At 57.8% G+C, this 18,237-nt stretch overlaps 1 protein-coding gene across 1 annotated transcript; it reads left to right on the top strand.

Moving 5' to 3' along the window:
• Window positions 1–14,342: 14,342 nt before the first annotated feature.
• LOC122382854 (protein Mo25-like) lies at window positions 14,343–17,965 on the top strand. Its single transcript, XM_043368717.1, has 7 exons — window positions 14,343–14,426; window positions 15,183–15,320; window positions 15,543–15,710; window positions 15,945–16,063; window positions 16,386–16,554; window positions 16,810–17,082; window positions 17,466–17,965. The coding sequence occupies exons 2-7, from the start codon at window positions 15,219–15,221 to the stop codon at window positions 17,655–17,657; spliced, it is 1,023 nt and encodes a 340-aa protein (XP_043224652.1). The 5' UTR covers window positions 14,343–14,426; window positions 15,183–15,218; the 3' UTR covers window positions 17,658–17,965.
• The last annotated feature ends 272 nt before the right edge of the window (window positions 17,966–18,237 follow it).

Consider the following 18,237-nt stretch of genomic DNA (forward strand, 5'->3'; position numbering starts at 1 on the left):
TTTTTGGACTCGGTAGCCGATCCGTAACTCCGCTACCAAAAGGGTAGTCCGCAAGTTGCGGAGTTGCGGAGTTGCGGACTTAAGTTGCGCAATGCCCAGCTCTGTCACTCGCAGAGATTCATTCAGTCGTTTGTATAACGTTCCAGCTCTCCCTCGACCAAAGGAATAGGAGAACGGAACCGACTACCGAGCCACTTGTACCGACAACTGGCGCCTCTGGCGTTTCCGTCTTTATTCGACTTTTCACGGAAACGGCTCCCAGCCGTCAGCGAAGAGGAACTGTCTACACCGATAATCCGTTAGAGTCCAATATGCTGAACGTTCGTCTGTGGCTGTGTGCGGTATTACTAGTCTGCGGGCTGCTCCTTCTGCCTTCAATCTCAGACGCCGCGCCTCGACATCGGATGAGGAGGCCCCACAGTGATAGACCCGTCTGTGGTCCCAGCCACCCCTGCTACAACTGCCAGTTCTTCTTGGACGTGTGGTCAGGGGCGCCGCCACGGATTTTTGACTGGGGGGGACGGACTGACCGACTGAAAACCCAAAAGTAGACATTCTTACCGTGGCTTTTTCGGTCGGATGCATTCAACGTTTAAAGCAAATATGCCACTTTTTACATAGGGTTTTGAACTGAAGTAACAGTTTTGTAGCTTGAGCTGAGACGAGAACAAATCAGGAGCTTTTATGGTCCAACAATCACCCTAGCCAAATATATCGGTATCGATTTTAGGTTTGAAGACGGAAGTCATTCCCATAGATTACACTTTGTCATTCTCTTACCGAGGAATCCATTCCCTTACGGAAAAATGCTAGCCAATCAGCATTCAGCTGGTTTGAACTACGTACTATGCCTATGCTTGGTCAACGCGTAATCAGCTTCCGCTGCAATATAGGTAAGTAGGTAGCCTCTACGAAAGATGAAAGTCACAAATCTCTCTTATTGGTTTATGCACGAATCGGCGCGAAGCGCCGCGAAAATTGGCAAAAAAACATTAGGCAAAACTGCTCCAAAATACGAATTTTGCAGCCCGTGTAACAAGCTTGATACCATACCAGAAAACCTTAGGTCAGGAAAACCAAGTCAACTAGTCAAGTCGCCTCAAAGTTTTGTGGTCCTGTCAACCGTACAGCTTATTTCTTAGAATTTAGTGTAGCGGGACTGCAGAAGTGTGGAGTCGGAGCCGGAATCAGTCGGAGTTGACTGTTTTGGCCAGTTTTGGCCAGAGTCGGAGTTGAAGTCTTCGAAAATGTTCGGATTTTGACTTCGAGGTCGGATTAGTTAGTGTAAAGTCATGCTCTTGGCTGGTTAGACGAAATATAGGTATTAGGCCCGTGCTCGGCCAGTCGTGTTATACGACACACGTTGATCACGATATCAAAAATCGACAGTTCCGCGATGACAGGTCGGATAAGAGCTGGAGATTTTGTTGGCCGAGGTGGCAGGGGTCAGACCAATGCATGTAGGCCCACACCCTGTAGCGACAGCTGCGCCACCTCGCTTGCTCAGTCTGCCCCTGGCGGCAGACCGCGAAGCTCTACTTGCGCCGCTACACACAGATGTCACTTTTACTTTCACCGTTTCACCAGTGCTTAACTTCTGTTGCTGTTCTCTGTTATTATCATGATGTAATTAACTTCACCCTCTCTACTCAGACATAAACCTGCACCACCTCGCGGTACCGACTCTATCGTTGTTTGCGTCCTGCATTATATGTTAACTCCCTGCCTGACACGCCGTTACTACCAATGTTCTCCGTGGCTCAAACATGTAAAGCCAAACTGTTCAGTACCGTTGTTTAACTGGTCTCTTTGATCGACACGAGCCTCACTCGTTTAAATATACGCCTATACCTCCTACGGCGCGGTTTAGCCCTACGGGCACCACTGGGACGGGCCAGCGTCCACCTTGAGGAGGGTATCGATCATAGGGGTGGAGGAGAGTGCACGGGGGACACGGCCCAACCGGCTGGGACATCTACCCAGTACGAGGGATGACAGTGGCGAATCCCGTTTGACTCTCCAAAGCCTCTCCCTCTCCGACTACGACATCTGAAGAGTTCGCCGGCTCTCCGAGGGCACCACACCACAAATGGTGACCCCGACGTGATCCTACGAGATTCTGACAGCTCCGCCTCGGCAAGAATAGGTTCTACCCGAACCTGGCCTCCCATCGCCTCGGCAAGAATGGGCTCGTAATTGCCCGGCGGATTGACTGTGTGTGTGTGTGGCACTCGGGCCCGCGAGACCCGCCAGTGATTGCGCCGCGAGCGCACCAGTGACCGCACAGCGAGTGCGCTCCAGTGACAGCGCAGCGAGCGCTCTGTGATTGCGCAGCGGGCGCCTCAGTAGCTGCACAGCGAGTGCACTCCAGTGACAGCGCAGCGAGCGCGCTCTGTGATTGCGCAGCGAGTGCGCGACGAGCGTTCACCTCCGCCACCATGCCCGACACTGCAGACTCTCGTCCGTCCGCAACGTTTCGCCTGCCCGCCTTCTCACCGGAGGAAGCTGAACTCTGGCTGGTGCAGGTAGACTGCGCATTCGACGTCGCAAACATCACCGACAATGCGACCAAGTTCAAGCTGCTGGTAGCGAACCTACCGGTGCACGTAGCCTCCCAGGTACGTGACGTAGTGACGGCCACGCCGCCATCCTTCACGGACCTGGTGACGGCGCTGCGGTCTCGGCTGGCGCAGTCTCGCGCGTCTCGCCTAGAGACCCTGCTCCGGGACCAGCAGTTAGGCGACCAGAAGCCCACCCAGCTGCTGCGTAACATGCAGCACATGCTGGGTAATTCAAGAGATGATACCGGCCTCCTGCGGACGCTCTTCCTCCAGCGCCTGCCGCAGACCACGCGCGCTGCCCTGGCCCTCCTGCCAGAATCGACCGGAATCGACGACCTCGCCAGCGCCGCAGACCGATTCCAGGAGGCGTCGCAAGGTGCCGTGGTGGCCGCCGCTGTGGCCCCGCCGGCCGCCGCTGTCGCTCCGCCGGCCAGCCACTCCTGTAACTGTCAGCAGTCGGCAGGGACGGATCTCACAGCTGCCGTGGCCGCTCTCACCGCGACCGTCGCGCGGATGGAGGCATCGTACAAGAGCCACCGCGCAGACGTGCGGCGACGCAGCAGGTCCCGCCCGGCACGCCGGCCAGCGACGCCCGGCACGGGCACGGCCCGCGCCGACACTCGGCAGCCGCCGGCAACGGACGGGCTGTGCTGGTATCACGAGCGGTTCGGCGCTGACGCCCACCAGTGCCGCCAGCCCTGCTCGTGGCAGGGAAACTAGCTCGCCTGTCTGCCCTCGCGCCAGCAAAGACGGGCGGCCCACCACTGGCGCCTCTGTTCTACGTTACCGACACGGTAAAGAACTGGAGGTTTCTGGTCGACACCGGCGCCCAGGTTAGCGTCCTGCCACCGGGTGTTCTGACGCCGGACGACCAAGTGACCGCCCAACGCGACGCACCACGACTGGAAGCCGCTAATGGCTCCGCCATCCAGCTCCACGGTGCTGTCGACGCCACCGTACGGCTCGGCGCACAGTCTCTCCAGTGGAAATTCCTGGTGGCAGATGTCTCCACACCAATCCTCGGCGCCGACTTCTTGGCCTTCCACCGACTCACCGTCGACATGCGCCGCCGGGTGCTGCGCTCCGACCAAGGCGCAACGTGCGTCGTCGGCTCTCCCGCTAGCGTCAGCTCCGTTGGCGTCCGGATGTGCGCGGAGAGTGATTATAGTGGCCTGCTGCGCGAATTTCCGCGCGTGACGTCTACCTCCACCCGGCTCCTACCCGTGCGGCACGGCGTGACGCACCATATCGTCACGCGGGGCCCCCCTCGCGTCGGGCGCCCCCGCCGCCTGCCGCCGGACCGGCTCCGTTTCGCTCGACACGAGTTCGAAAAGATGGTGGAGATCGGCGTCGCTCGCCCATCCAAAAGCAGCTGGGCCTCGCCGCTGCACCTGGCGCCGAAACCAACACCCGGACAGTGGCGACCGTGCGGCGACTACCGCGCACTCAACAAAGTAACTGTGCCCGACCGGTACCCGATACCGTTTCTTCAGGATTTCGCCGCGAATCTGCATGGCTGCACCGTCTTTACGAAGATAGACCTCGTGCGCGCGTACCATCATGTGGTGGCGTCGCCCGTTAATGTTAACAGGACTCCCTCCGCCGGTAGAAATCCCCCTGCTTTGGCAGCATTGTTACCGTGCCCGCGTAGATGGCAGCACGGGGGGAGAGGGAAGTCGCGCGCCGCCCCCGGCACGGTCCGGGTAGGATCCGTGTAAACGTGTGATCGTGGATCGCGCAGCCAAGAATAAACCTGCCCAAGAACCGCGTAGTCTCGCCAGTCGGCTCACGACACAACACTTGGCGACCAGGACTGAGATTTCGGACTGGCGAGCCGCGGACGCACTCCGAGACACGCTGGGGATCGCGATCCGGTGCGTGGGAGGCCTGGTTTGGCCCGGAGCGGAGTGGAGTGGCGGCAGTGGCAAGTTGAACTTCCGGACAGTTTTCGTGTCCCGCGTGTACCGAATTGCTCGTACCAGTGTGGCCATAGGGCGCCGGCGTAATTTTGCTGGCTATTCTCGCCCGCGCGGCGGAACGGCGCGGCGGCCATCTTTGCATCCCGCCACGCGTGCGGCGGCGCGGCGGTGAGTGTGACGTCACGCGAGCTTCGGCGGTCTGCCGCAAGGGGGCAGCCCACGGCGGCGGGGCGCGGGGCCGCCAGTCGCCGGGTGTCGGCGGAGCGGTGCGGAAGTGCGCGGGAGTGTGGCGGCTCGTGCTGTTAACGGAGCGGCCGGCGGGCCGTGACCGGTGTGCGGAGGGTGGAACGCCCTCTTTGGATGCGGCAAGACACCACATTGGGGCCGGTCAGGTGTCGTCGATCCCCACCCACGCGAGGGTGTTGGTAGATTGACTTCACTGCCCCTGGATGCAGCAAGTAACTTCTTCCGCGTGACTGGCTGCCGTGTGGCCAGCGAGCGGCCGGGCAGTCCGTACGAGTGAGCGGTGGTGTGGCGGTCGGCGCCAGTGAGGTGATAGCCGGTGCGCGTGACCGACCTGTGGCTGCTGTGAGTGTGGTGTGCAGGCAATTGTCATGGAGGCCCAAGGGATGGCCTTCCCGCCTGTAGCGCGCTATTCCCCGGGCGGGGATTTTGGGAGGTGGCTGAGGGAGGTGGACAGGTACATGGCCGCCGTCGGCATTCAGGATTCAAACCGCAAGAGTGCCGTCCTCCTGCATCTGATCGGGCCAGACGTCGCCGACATCGTGGACACCCTGCCGGAGGAGACCGACGCGACGGCGGAGGCCGACGACTACGACAAACTGAAAAAGAAGCTGACAGCGTACCTGTCCCCAGTAAGGAACACCGTGGCAGAGCGTTCCGCGTTCCACCAAATGCGGATGGAGGCATCGGAGGACCTAGAGCACTTTCTGGGGCGCCTCCGTGCCCAAATCGCGCTGTGCAGCTACCCCGCCACGGAAACGGACACAGAACTGAGGGATCAGTGCGTGCTGGGCTGCCGAGCGGGTCTCCAAGAGAAGCTTGTCCAGTTGGCGGCCTCTAAGGGGGACAAACTCACACTGGAGGAGGTCCGGCAGGCGGGCCGTGCCCACCGCGACCTCCAGCAGCTCGGCGCCCAGCTGGCTGCCACGCGCGTAACGGAGAGGCCAGCCGCCGTGGGCGACCAGCCGCCCTATCCGCCAGAGCCGCACTCCGTGGACGCGGTGGCCGGCGGGCGGCCGGACAGTGGCCGGGCGGCGGCGCCGCGCGGACGGCGAGCGGTCCGCTGTTATCACTGCGGAACGCTGGGTCACCTGCGCCGCGACTGTCCTGCGCGACAGGACCAGCAGCAGCAGCAGCATCGGCCGGCAACAGGCAGGGGGCGCCCTGCCCAGCAGCAGCAGCCGCGGCGGCCGCGCGGCCGGGAGCGCGACGGCGGAACGGCTGACGGAGGCGGCGCCGACGGCAGGCGTCCAGAGACGCGGCGGTGCTTCAAGTGTAACAAGGTCGGACACCTGCGGCACCAGTGCCCTCAGAAGGACGATACAGACATGTGGGGCATCGATTTCGGCTTCGGGAGCATCAACTCGGTGAACCTGACGCAGGCAGTTACAGTCACCGTGCCGGTCAACGGGGTAAAAATCAACATGCTGGTGGACAGCGGCAGCCCCGTAACCGCAGTGGGGCGTGACACGCTCATCCCTGGTCTGCAGCTGAGGCCCAGCCCACTGCACCTCACCTCATTCACCGGTCACGTCATCCCTCTGATCGGTGAAGGTCAGGTGTCGGTGAGGTTCCGGGGGCGTGATCACCGTTTGCGACTGGTGGTGGTCGACCTGCCCGGCGAGAGACGACTGCTGGGCCGCGACTGGATGTCGGCCCTGAACATCAGCGCGAGTGGCGAGGCTGCAGTACTGACCGTCGGACCGGGCGGCGTGGCCGCAGATCTGCAAGCGGTCTGTGATCGGCACGCGCCGGTGTTCGATGGCCGCCCGGGGCGGATCAAAGGGACCAAGGCGCACCTGGTCCTCAAACCCGACGCGCAGCCTGTGTCGAGGCCGGTACGTCTGCCTCCCTACGCGCTCAAACCAGCCGTGGAGCGGGAGCTGGACCGGTGGGTGGAAGCCGGTATAGCGGAGAAAATCGGACCGAACGACGCCCTGGGATGGGGCACTCCGCTGGTGACAGTCCCGCGGGCTGATGGAGGCATACGTTTGTGCGGAGACTACCGCCTGACGGTAAATCCGCAACTGCAGATGGCCACGCACCCGACGCCAACGCCGGAGGACATCTTCGCGAACGTCAGAGGACAGCAGTTCTGTAAACTCGATCTTAAGGACGCGTTCCTACAGCTGGAGCTCGGAGAGGAGTCGCGTGACATGACGACTGTGGTCACACACCGAGGAAGATACCGAATGCTCGCTCTGCCGTTCGGGATCTCGGCGTGCAGCTCAATTTTCCAATCAGCGATTGATCATATCCTGGATGGAATTGACGGCTGCGTGGCGTACCAGGACGATTTGCTCATCGTAGGCGCTGACCGGGTGGAGCTGGCGCAGCGGCTCGACCGGGTGCTGGCTCGCCTGGAGCAGCACGGGGTCAAACTGAAGCGAGAAAAGTGCCGCCTGGGACTCGATGAAGTGCAGTATCTCGGCTGGTGTATATCGGCGAACGGACTGCGGCCGGTGAAGGACAAGGTCCAAGCCGTGCTGGACATGCCGGACCCCAAGGACGTCAAGGCGCTGCGCAGCATCCTGGGTAGTATCACCTACTATCAGCGGCTGCTACCCAACCTGTCGACGCTGCTGGCGCCGCTCTACCGCCTGCTGCAGAAAGGGGTGCCGTGGGAATGGAGCAGCGAATGTCGACACGCGCTGACTCAGGTCAGACAGCTCCTGGCAGGAGACACGGTACTCAAGCGGTACGAGCCGGAGGCGCCGCTCAAGTTGGTAACGGACAGCAGCGAGGTCGGAGTGGGAGCAGTACTGACACAGCCCGACGGCGAAGGACTGGAGCGCCCAATAATGTACGCCTCCCGCACACTCACCGGCACCGAGAGGAAGTACCCGATGGTGGAAAAGGAGGCTCTGGCAGTGTCATTCGCCGTCAAACGGTTCGGGCAGTTCCTCTATGGCCGCCGATGGACTCTCGTCACGGATAACAGAGCGCTGTCGCGTATCCTCTGTCCCGAACGCGAGCTGCCGACCCTCGCTGCGGCGAGACTACAGAGGTACGCACTGCAGCTCGCAGCCTTCACGTACGACGTCGAGCTGAGACCTTCGGAGAACATGCATCTGGCTGACAGCCTGTCCCGCATGGCGGTGCCGGGGCGCCCGCTACGTCCATCAGAAGACATGCACCTGGCGGACAGTCTGTCTCGTATGGCAGTGCCAGGCGGAGAGGTCGAGCCAGCGGACGCTGAGGACGACACCAGCGGCGGCTCGTATCTGCTGTTCATGGACGGTGTAGCTCCAGTTCTGACGGCCAAACAACTCGCGGCGGCGACACGCCGCGATCGGGTACTGTCGCGCGTCCTGACGTACGTGCACAGTGGGTGGCCCGGACAGGTGGAGCAGGAGCTGGCCCCGTTCCGTCAGAGGCGGGATGAGCTCTCCACGGACCTGGGATGTCTGCTCTGGGGTGGCAGGACGGTGGTTCCCCACTGCCTTCGGCAACAGGTGCTGGCAGAGCTGCACCAAGGTCACCTGGGCAGCGCCAAAATGAAAGGTGTGGCGCGCCGATACGTATGGTGGCCGGGCATGGACGCCGAGCTGGAGGCCCTGGCGCGTGACTGCGCGGCTTGCATGGAAAAGCGCGGGGCACCACCGCGTGCTGAACTTCACCCTTGGGAACCGACGGACAGCTGCTGGTTCAGGGTTCACATCGACTTCGCTGGACCTTTCCAGGGCTCTTTCTTTCTGATAGTGTATGACAGCTACTCGCGCTGGGTGGAGGCAGTGCCGATGCGTGAGACCAGCACGGAAAGCACTGTGCGTGTTCTGCGCGAAATGTTCGCCAGGTTTGGATTGCCGGTCCAGGTGGTCAGCGACAATGGACCCCAGCTGACCGCCACTGCGTTCTCCCAGTTCCTGAACTCGAATGGGATTCGGCACATCAGGACAGCGCCGTGGCATCCAAGTAGCAACGGGGCGGCGGAGCGCGCAGTGCAAACCGTAAAGAATGGCTTGAAAGCTGCACTCAAGGACGGAGGAACGCTTTCTCAGCGCCTACAGCGGTTCTTGCTGGCATACCGGGTGGCGCCACACGCGACCACGGGGAGGTCTCCAGCGGAAATGATGCTGGGACGGAACGTGCGAACCAACCTGGACCTCCTAAAGCCGGATGTGGACGTGCGGCAGCGCGAGGAAAAACTTCGCCAGTGGCAGGCCGGTAGGCCAGGTCACAACAAGCAGTTCTCGATCGGAGACCACGTCTGGACACGGGCCTACGGTGGACCGTCCAAGTGGCGGCGGGGCGTCATCACCGCCCGGACGGGCCCGCTGTCGTTCGAAGTGGACGTGGGGAGCGCGATCTGGTCCCGACACGCCGATCAGCTCCGTCATGCTGGCGCGCCCCGCGACCCCGACACGCCTGCCGAGCCCAGTGCAGTCCCCGGACCCGGCGCAGTCGGCCGGCCGGGCGCGACTCACGGCGACGGCATCGTCAGCGGACGCGGCGCGGCCAGCGGGCCTGACGCTGTCGGTGGTACCGGTCAGCGGCAGCGGTTCGGGAGCGGCCAGGAGCCCGGACACGGTCCCGGTCAGCAGCGTCACGAGCAGCGGCCCGGTACCGGGGCGGCCGGCGGCTCAGGTGCGGCCAGCAGCCCGGACACGGGCACGGTCCCGGTCAGCAGCGGTACTGGCAGCGACCCGGTACCGGCCAGCGGCACCTGCACACCCGGCCGATCTCCTGCAGACGGTAGACCCGGTACGGACGCCGGCAGCAGCGCCGACACCACTGGTCGGCCAGAAACAGACGGGTCGCCAGACTCGCCCAGAGTCGGCGAGGACAGAGACAGACAGCTGGGAACGGGAAACGGCGCCAGCGCGGCGGATCAGCCGGTAACTGCTGGCACACAAGCAGTGAACGCCGGAGCTGGGACCAGCACACGCGGCGGCCGCCGGTCCGGCAGGCGCCGGAAAGCAACCCGCCGACTTATAATGGAACTGTGATTGAAACGAACAGGTCGTATACTGTGAGCCAATCTTTGTGTGATTCTCTGTAACCTTACCGCCACGAATAAGTGAGGGGCAGCGACCTTTTGTTCCCACACCATGACTCCCCGGTGTCTTGAGAAGCTGGACTTGTGTTTTTTTTTTATCGTCGTTGCACTCTGATATGTTCGTTACCTCTTCGCATGGTACCGTGCGTTCGATTTTAAGGAGGGCGATGCGTCGGGGAAATTGACGTAAAGCAGCTGTTTGTAGAGGTCGATGTTTGGATCTTTTTTTTTTTGGTTGTGTTTTTGTACGCCGGTGGGATTAACGCGTTGTTTAGTTACAAGCCCGAACGCTGATGTGGTTACACCCATTTTAATTAAGGAGGGTAAGGTGTGGTGGCGTCGCCCGTTAATGTTAACAGGACTCCCTCCGCCGGTAGAAATCCCCCTGCTTTGGCAGCATTGTTACCGTGCCCGCGTAGATGGCAGCACGGGGGGAGAGGGAAGTCGCGCGCCGCCCCCGGCACGGTCCGGGTAGGATCCGTGTAAACGTGTGATCGTGGATCGCGCAGCCAAGAATAAACCTGCCCAAGAACCGCGTAGTCTCGCCAGTCGGCTCACGACACAACACATCAGATTCCGGTTGAACCTGCCGACATTCCGAAGACGGCGATCGTGACGCCCTTCGGCCTCTTCGAGATGTGCCGCATGAGCTTCGGGCTCCGCAACGCCGGCCAAACATTCCAGCGCTTCATGGACGAGGTGATGCGCGGCCTGACGTGCTGCTACGTGTACCTCGACGACATCCTGGTCGCCAGCACGTCCCACGAGGAACACCGCCGCCACGTCCGCCAAGTCCTGGAGCGCCTGGACAGGTTCGGCATCACCGTCAACCCGGAGAAGTGCGTGTTCGGCGCCGGCCGAATCAAGTTCCTGGGCCACGACGTATCACCGGACGGCATCGCCCCTCTGCCGGAGAAGGTCTCTGCGGTGAAGGACTTTCCGCAGCCCGCCACGCAGCGCCAGCTACGCCGCTTCATCGGCATGGTAACCCACTACCATCGGTTCCTGCCGGGTGCCGCCAGCCTCCTCTGTCCGCTGCACCGTCTCCTGGACCACAAGCGCAAACGCGCTGCACCGCTGGAGTGGACACCAGACGCAGAGAACGCCTTCCAGCGCGTCAAAATCGCCCTGTCACAGGCCACCCAGCTCGCGCACCCCACGCCCGGGCCGCGCTGAGTCTGCAGGTTGACGCCTCGGACACCGGGGTCGGCGCCGTGCTACAGCAACACATCGACGGAGCCTGGAACCCGCTGGCATTCTTCTCCAGGACGCTGAAACCGCCGGAGACCCGCTACAGTGCGTTCGGCCGTGAGCTGCTGGCCGTGTACCTGGCGGTGAAGCACTTCCGGCACTCTCTTGAAGGCCGCCCCTTCACCATCTTCACCGACCACAAGGCACTTGTGTCGGCCATCGGCTCCGGCTCTGTCAGCTACTCGCCCAGGGAGATCAGGCATCTCGACTTCATCTGCCAGTTCTCAACAGACGTCCGTCACGTGCCGGGCAGCGAGAATGTGGTGGCCGACGCACTGTCCCGGACCGTCAGCATGCTGAAGTCGCCGACGCCGCCGCTCCAGGACTTCGAGGCACTCGCGGCAGCACAGCAGGAAGACGGCGAGCTGAAGGCGTACCTCGACACGCCCCACAGCCTGCAGGTGCGCGCCGTACCGCTCGCTGGAGGGAGCTCGCTCCTCTGCGACGAGTCGACCGGCTCACCGCGACCGCTCATCCCAACCGCCCTCCGACGGCACTACTTCCAGCTGCTGCACGGTCTGTCGCACCCCGGCGCCCGCGCGACACAGCAGCTCATCTCCAGCCGTTTCGTCTGGCCGGGACTGAGCAAGGACGTGCGCGACTGGACCCGCAGCTGTGTCGCCTGTCAGCGCTCCAAGGTCCACCGGCACACCCGCGCTCCGGTAGCAACATGGACGCCTCCCTCCGGTCGCTTCGAGGAAATTCACATCGACCTGGTAGGCCCGCTGCCGCCCAGCGAAGGTCAGACCTTCCTCCTCACCTGCGTGGACCGTTTCACCCGCTGGGTGGAGGCTATCCCTCTCCCTGACATCAAGACGCCCACCGTCGCCAATGCATTCGTGTCCGGCTGGATCGCACGCTTCGGCGTGCCGACACGTGTCACCACCGACAGAGGTTCGCAGTTCGAGTCGCACCTCTGGCAAGAACTGTCTGCCATCCTCGGCTGCACCCGCCACCGGACCACCAGCTACCACCCGCAAGCAAACGGACTCGTCGAGCGGGTGCATCGCCAGCTGAAGGCAGCCCTCCGGGCCCACGGGAACGAACGCTGGACCCGCTCGCTCCCGCTGGTGTTGCTCGGCGTCCGTTCAGCCGTCAAGACAGACCTGGACTGCACAGCCGCGGAACTGGTGTACGGCCAGCCACTCCGCCTGCCGGCCGAGTTCCTCGGCGACGCGCCGACCGCCGCCGGCACGGACCCAGCCTCGTACGCCGCTGGGGGGAGGGTGGTGTAGCGACAGCTGCGCCACCTCGCTTGCTCAGTCTGCCCCTGGCGGCAGACCGCGAAGCTCTACTTGCGCCGCTACACACAGATGTCACTTTTACTTTCACCGTTTCACCAGTGCTTAACTTCTGTTGCTGTTCTCTGTTATTATCATGATGTAATTAACTTCACCCTCTCTACTCAGACATAAACCTGCACCACCTCGCGGTACCGACTCTATCGTTGTTTGCGTCCTGCATTATATGTTAACTCCCTGCCTGACACGCCGTTACTACCAATGTTCTCCGTGGCTCAAACATGTAAAGCCAAACTGTTCAGTACCGTTGTTTAACTGGTCTCTTTGATCGACACGAGCCTCACTCGTTTAAATATACGCCTATACCTCCTACGGCGCGGTTTAGCCCTACGGGCACCACTGGGACGGGCCAGCGTCCACCTTGAGGAGGGTATCGATCATAGGGGTGGAGGAGAGTGCACGGGGGACACGGCCCAACCGGCTGGGACATCTACCCAGTACGAGGGATGACAGTGGCGAATCCCGTTTGACTCTCCAAAGCCTCTCCCTCTCCGACTACGACATCTGAAGAGTTCGCCGGCTCTCCGAGGGCACCACACCACAACCCCATATATTGAGTATCTAAACCTCCTGGACCCTCTCAGATTCGGCACCGGCCGTTCCATCTCTTCCATCCTCAGGACAGTCAAATCCTTCTCCTCCACGCCGCAACCCCCTGCTCCGGGCTGGACGGGCAACTCTATCCCATGCGGGAATGGCTCCACTGGAGCTATAGTCCTTTGCCGGGTGCAGTGAGTGCGAGTGGGCTGGGCTGCCTGTTCAATTGGTCGGGTTCATCCCAAGTGGCTCACTGGGGTGGCTGCCCCGACCAATGTCTCCCACTAATTCTTTCATACTTGCGGCTCTGAAATGGTCTCATTTGACCGAAGGGCCTAATCAAATTTCGAGTAGGATAACAATAAGTAAAACGCCTTTTGGGGCGACCAACGGAGCGAGCGAGAGGGTGGGGTGGGCCTTGCACGTGCGAGCTTGCGAGGGGATACATCCAACTAACTTGTGCACTGCACCCTTCTAACCGGTCCCTAACGATGTGCCAAATTTGAGCGCAATCGGCCTAGCCGTTCTCGAGATCTGGAAGCGGCACCCTGCACGTGCGCACGTGCAAAATGGGTCCCAACTGACTTTTGCACGGCACCCTACTAACCGGTCCCTAACCATGTATCAAATTTCAGCACAATCGGTTCAGCCGTTCTCGAGATCTGGAATCGACCCCTGCATGTGCGCACGTGCGTCGTGCAGCAGCATCCCAACTGTGGCACACGGATATGCATTGCCTAGTGGGTATACCTATACCAGCTACATGCCAACTTTCAGCGCAATCGGCCCAGTAGTTGCCGAGATATTGAAATTGTTACAAAACTGACACCTCTTCGTTTTTCACGTGGCACGTGCATAATGCATATGGGGTCACTCACATGCATCGGGAATAGTCCGATGCTCGTTAGAAGGAATGAATCTAGTGCTACCCTACAAAAATTACCGCATGTAAATCGGTCAAGTGGTTACTGAGATATAAGCCTAGCAAAAGCGTGACCAGTACGGCATATCAGAAATTTCCGTTAACCTACGAAAGACTACGCTCGCTTCGCTCGCTCCGTAATGAGTTTGGGGGGGACGTCCCCCTTCCATTCTGAGAGTGGGGGGGACGCGTCCCCCCGTCCCCCCCCCCCGGTGGCGGCGCCCATGCGTGTGGTTCTGTCTGTGTAATTGTAGTTAAGCCGGCTAAACGTCTCACCTGTATCCGATTCCGATTGGGAATGAATCACTGGTTGGGCAAAAAAAAGGCTGACAGAGTTCGTTGTTTCATATTAAAAACTGTCGGTTTTTGTCCTTACATATGATATGTGTTACGATGTAATTTTAAGAAATTTTTCTATAAAAACTTTAAGTGGGAGCCAAAAGATGTGACTTTATCATTATAAACATTCGTCCCGACATGCAAATTGTTTCAGCATTAGCGCTCAATCAATCCCAAAACGAAAACTACATATTTATCCATGAACTGCAGCAGTTTAGTAATTTTCAACTTTCTACATGACATCGATTTAACGGGACAAGTAAGACAGATACTGCGCTAGTGTGACGAACCTGGCTTTTGGGCTTGGCTTCGCGGTGGGAAAAGTTAATTGCAATGCAACTTTATTGAAAATTAGTGAGTATTTTACATACCTTCCTGTCCAATTGCTCTGGAACTGGTTCAGAAAGTAACAACCGTCCAGGCAACAGTGTGGGATGTGCTATTGTTACACAGATGGTTCTGTTCTGCTGGCATATTGAGGAGACTCTACTCGACTCACTCGATGGGCTGAGAACGCTGTTGGGAACCGGAATCACTGCTGATGAGAGATATTGATATGAAAAAGCCATATTAACACCATTTTTCTTTTTTGTATGTTAAATTCTGTCAAAAGCGATTTTGCGCCCCTACAAAATATTATTAAAATGTTTGCTGAAGATGTTTTTCAGTAGGCGGAACTATGGTCATGAGTACCCAAATATAGGAACGTTCCCATTTTTGGGAATTAAGGTCCCAAATATGGGAACGGGAGTTCCTATTTATGGGAACTAAAGGCAATTTTTTTATTGTTTGCCACTAAAACTCATTTCTGCATCAGACCAAAAAATGGCATGCTGATTTGGTACCTATCTACTAAATCTCCATAAAGTTTTCTGTAATCTGACTGTTGAATGAGGAAATTGACTGTTGAATGATATTTTCAATTATTTTTTGAAATGGCAGAATGGTGAAAATATAGGTATAGGCCTCTGTTGACCTAGGTTTACTCCTGTGCACTGCACGTGCAGTGCTTATTGTTCAATATCTGTTTGTTTCATGCACTCATCTGTCATATGATAATGCATGTTTCTGGATATATACCTATGTCTGACAAATAGCAAATATTCACAGCTGTTCTAGTTGGCATCCGATTTGTAATAATCCAAGATGCCACTTTGGGGTAAATCCCAGAAGAACCCTGTTGATGTGGTCAAGGCCATAAAAGAGGGCCTTGTGGCTTTGGAGAGAGGAGACAAGAAGTCAGAAAAGGTAAGCCCTATAATTTAACAATATGCCTGCATAACATTTGGTAAGTATCTACTATCTAGTTATCTAGTTATAATGTAGTTAATTTTGTGTGGTATTCCTGCCAACAGCAATCTTTCCATATTCCATATAACTCCTCAGTGTATTACTGAAGTGATGTGGTCTGACATAGTTAGTATTACTCAATTTGATTTTTAACATTAATATGCATGTTTGTTATTACAGGCATTGGAAGATGTCAGCAAGAACTTGGGCTATGCCAAGACCATGCTGTTTGGATCTGCAGAGCAGGAGGCTCAGTCTGACTACCAGCTGGCCAGCCTGGCGCAAGAGATGTATAATGCCAACCTGCTGTTCCTGCTCATCAGTAACCTGAGCAAAATAGATTTTGAGGTACCTGATCTTCACATTTCTTTGGGAACATAAGTTGTATTCCCCTGAGTGTATTCCATTTAAAGTCGATCCCTCAACTTGGAAATATTCAGCAAGTTAGTGTTATCAATGTGGCGAGCCTAACTCATTTCTTGCTGGTTGTAATACCAGTATGATAACAGATGTGTAGATATGGAGTGGATACTGGGTATGTCATCAAGTCTTCTAGTCATGCTATGTTTTGTTTGCAAACAGGGCAAAAAGGACGTGACTCACATCTTCAACAACATCCTGCGGCGCCAGATTGGCACCCGCTCGCCCACGGTCGAGTACATCTGCACCAAGACCGAGATCCTGTTCACTCTCATGAAAGGGTGAGTGAGCACTTGCACGCTGGCTGAACCACAAGGCTGAAGGCACAGTACTGACCAGTACCTGTCTATTAATGGACAAATAATTTTTATCTGGAGGCAATCAATTGAGAATTGACGACGGAGCGAAAATTTCGTCTAATTTAAAACATTAATCATTGTCGATGCTCAACAGTTTACAAATGAAAATATCAGCGGCTATTTTTTACCAGCATCTGCTACCTCGTGTTTATTATTTACGCGAGACGGAGTCAATTGTTAATTTTGCTCTCTTTCTTTCTCAAATATCGCTCACTCGCTCTCTCTCCGACGCGTCCTTCTGCAGGTACGAACACCAGGAGGTGGCTCTCCACTGCGGGTCGATGCTCCGCGAGTGCTGCCGCTACGAGCCGCTCGCCAAGACAATGCTGCACTCGGAGGAGTTCTACAAGTTCTTCACCTACGTCGAAGTGTCGAACTTCGACATTGCCTCAGACGCCTTTTCCACATTCAAGGTACTTTACTGAAATTGCCTATCCCGCCTCGAATTGTTTCTGGCCAGGTCAATGTATGAACGTTCGACTCTGATTAAAAATGTTCCGCTTACCCGGAGGCCGGAATACGTTGCTCGGGTCGTTTATGAGTAGGTCAAAAGATGTAAAGAGAGTCGTTTGGTGTGATCGTGCTCTGGGATTTCACTCGTCGAAAATTATCATGCTTGAGTTGACTGGCATTGTTGTTTACGGTTTCTACCCTATTTATCCCTGCAGGAGCTGCTAACCAAACACAAGATGCTGTGCTCGGAGTTTCTGGAGCAGAACTACGACCGCGTGTTCGACCAGCACTACAAGCAGCTGCTGCACTCTGAGAACTACGTGACGCGCCGGCAGTCGCTGAAACTGCTGGGCGAGCTCCTGCTCGACCGGCACAACTTCACCGTCATGACCAAGTACATCTCCAGCCCCGACAACCTGAAGCTGATGATGAACATGCTCAGGGAGCGATCCAGAAATATCCAGTTCGAGGCCTTCCATGTGTTCAAGGTGAGTCCGGAGAAGTGTTCGCGTGGGCTGGAAGAGGGTGGCATGGATTGGCCACAGTAATTCGAACGCTGTTTGGCGCGAGAATCTGGGAACATGTCTAGGTTATGATAATGTATTATGTTATGTTATGATAAGGTTATGATAAAGATTATGATAATGTCTAGGTTTTTATGACTCACGACTCGTTTTATTTGTCGTCCTTTTATGGAACCTTTTTTTTCTTCCCATGTGTATCGACATCGTCCTAATAAATTCGCTTATAATATCACCCTTGTATTATACGATGTGTTGTTTAGTTGGTGTAGCCATGCGTAGCCCTTGTCGTACTCGTTTGGAAGGGGAAACTTCCGCTTCCTTTCAATAACACCTCTCTCCACCGACAGGTGTTCGTGGCGAACCCGAACAAGCCCAAGCCGATCCTGGACATTTTGATACGAAACCAGGAGCGACTAGTCGACTTCCTGACGCGCTTCCATACAGACCGCAGCGAGGACGAGCAGTTTAACGACGAGAAGGCCTACCTGATCAAACAGATCAAGGAACTGAAGCCGCCGGCGGCCGTGACGGACCAATAGCGGCCGGGGGGCCGGCGCGGAGCGGGCGGGGACGGGTGGGCGGCGGCGACAGTGCCGCTCTCTGGCGGCACGCGGCGCGCAGAGAGTGATGTGCAATCGTGAGGCGCCGGCAGCGCGGGCGGAGTGCCGTCCGCGCGGCGAGCGCCGGCGCGGTCAGGGTGACGAGCCGGGAGTAGTTTTAACTTGAGAGCCTCGCGTATGATCACTATGTGAACGGTAATTACTGATCTGCCTGTGGAGATGGGCCAACCATTGCCTTGCCGTTCTGGTATTACTTGGTATATGTTTTTTTTTTAATATCGGTGATATGATGTCACTATGACATGACTTCCTTGTGGGCATTTCGCCAGACGCCCGGTTTCTGACGGGGGCGGATTTGTGGAGGAGGGGGGGGGGGGGTTCCGGGCGGCCCGGAGGTGAATCATGTGGTCACGACTGTTGGCGACACGCCGAGGGGCAAATTGGGGGCTGTCGGCTTTGTTTCCAGTTACTGAGGGTCTGTGCAGACGGGGCAGACGGGCACGCGGCGGGGCGGCTAGGCACGCAGCGTTTCCGGCCTTTGTTAGTCGAACCACGCATG

This window comes from Amphibalanus amphitrite, unplaced genomic scaffold (genome assembly GCF_019059575.1).
Source record: "Amphibalanus amphitrite isolate SeventyFive unplaced genomic scaffold, NRLGWU_Aamphi_draft 000012F_arrow, whole genome shotgun sequence".
Lineage (NCBI taxonomy): Eukaryota > Metazoa > Arthropoda > Thecostraca > Balanomorpha > Balanidae > Amphibalanus > Amphibalanus amphitrite.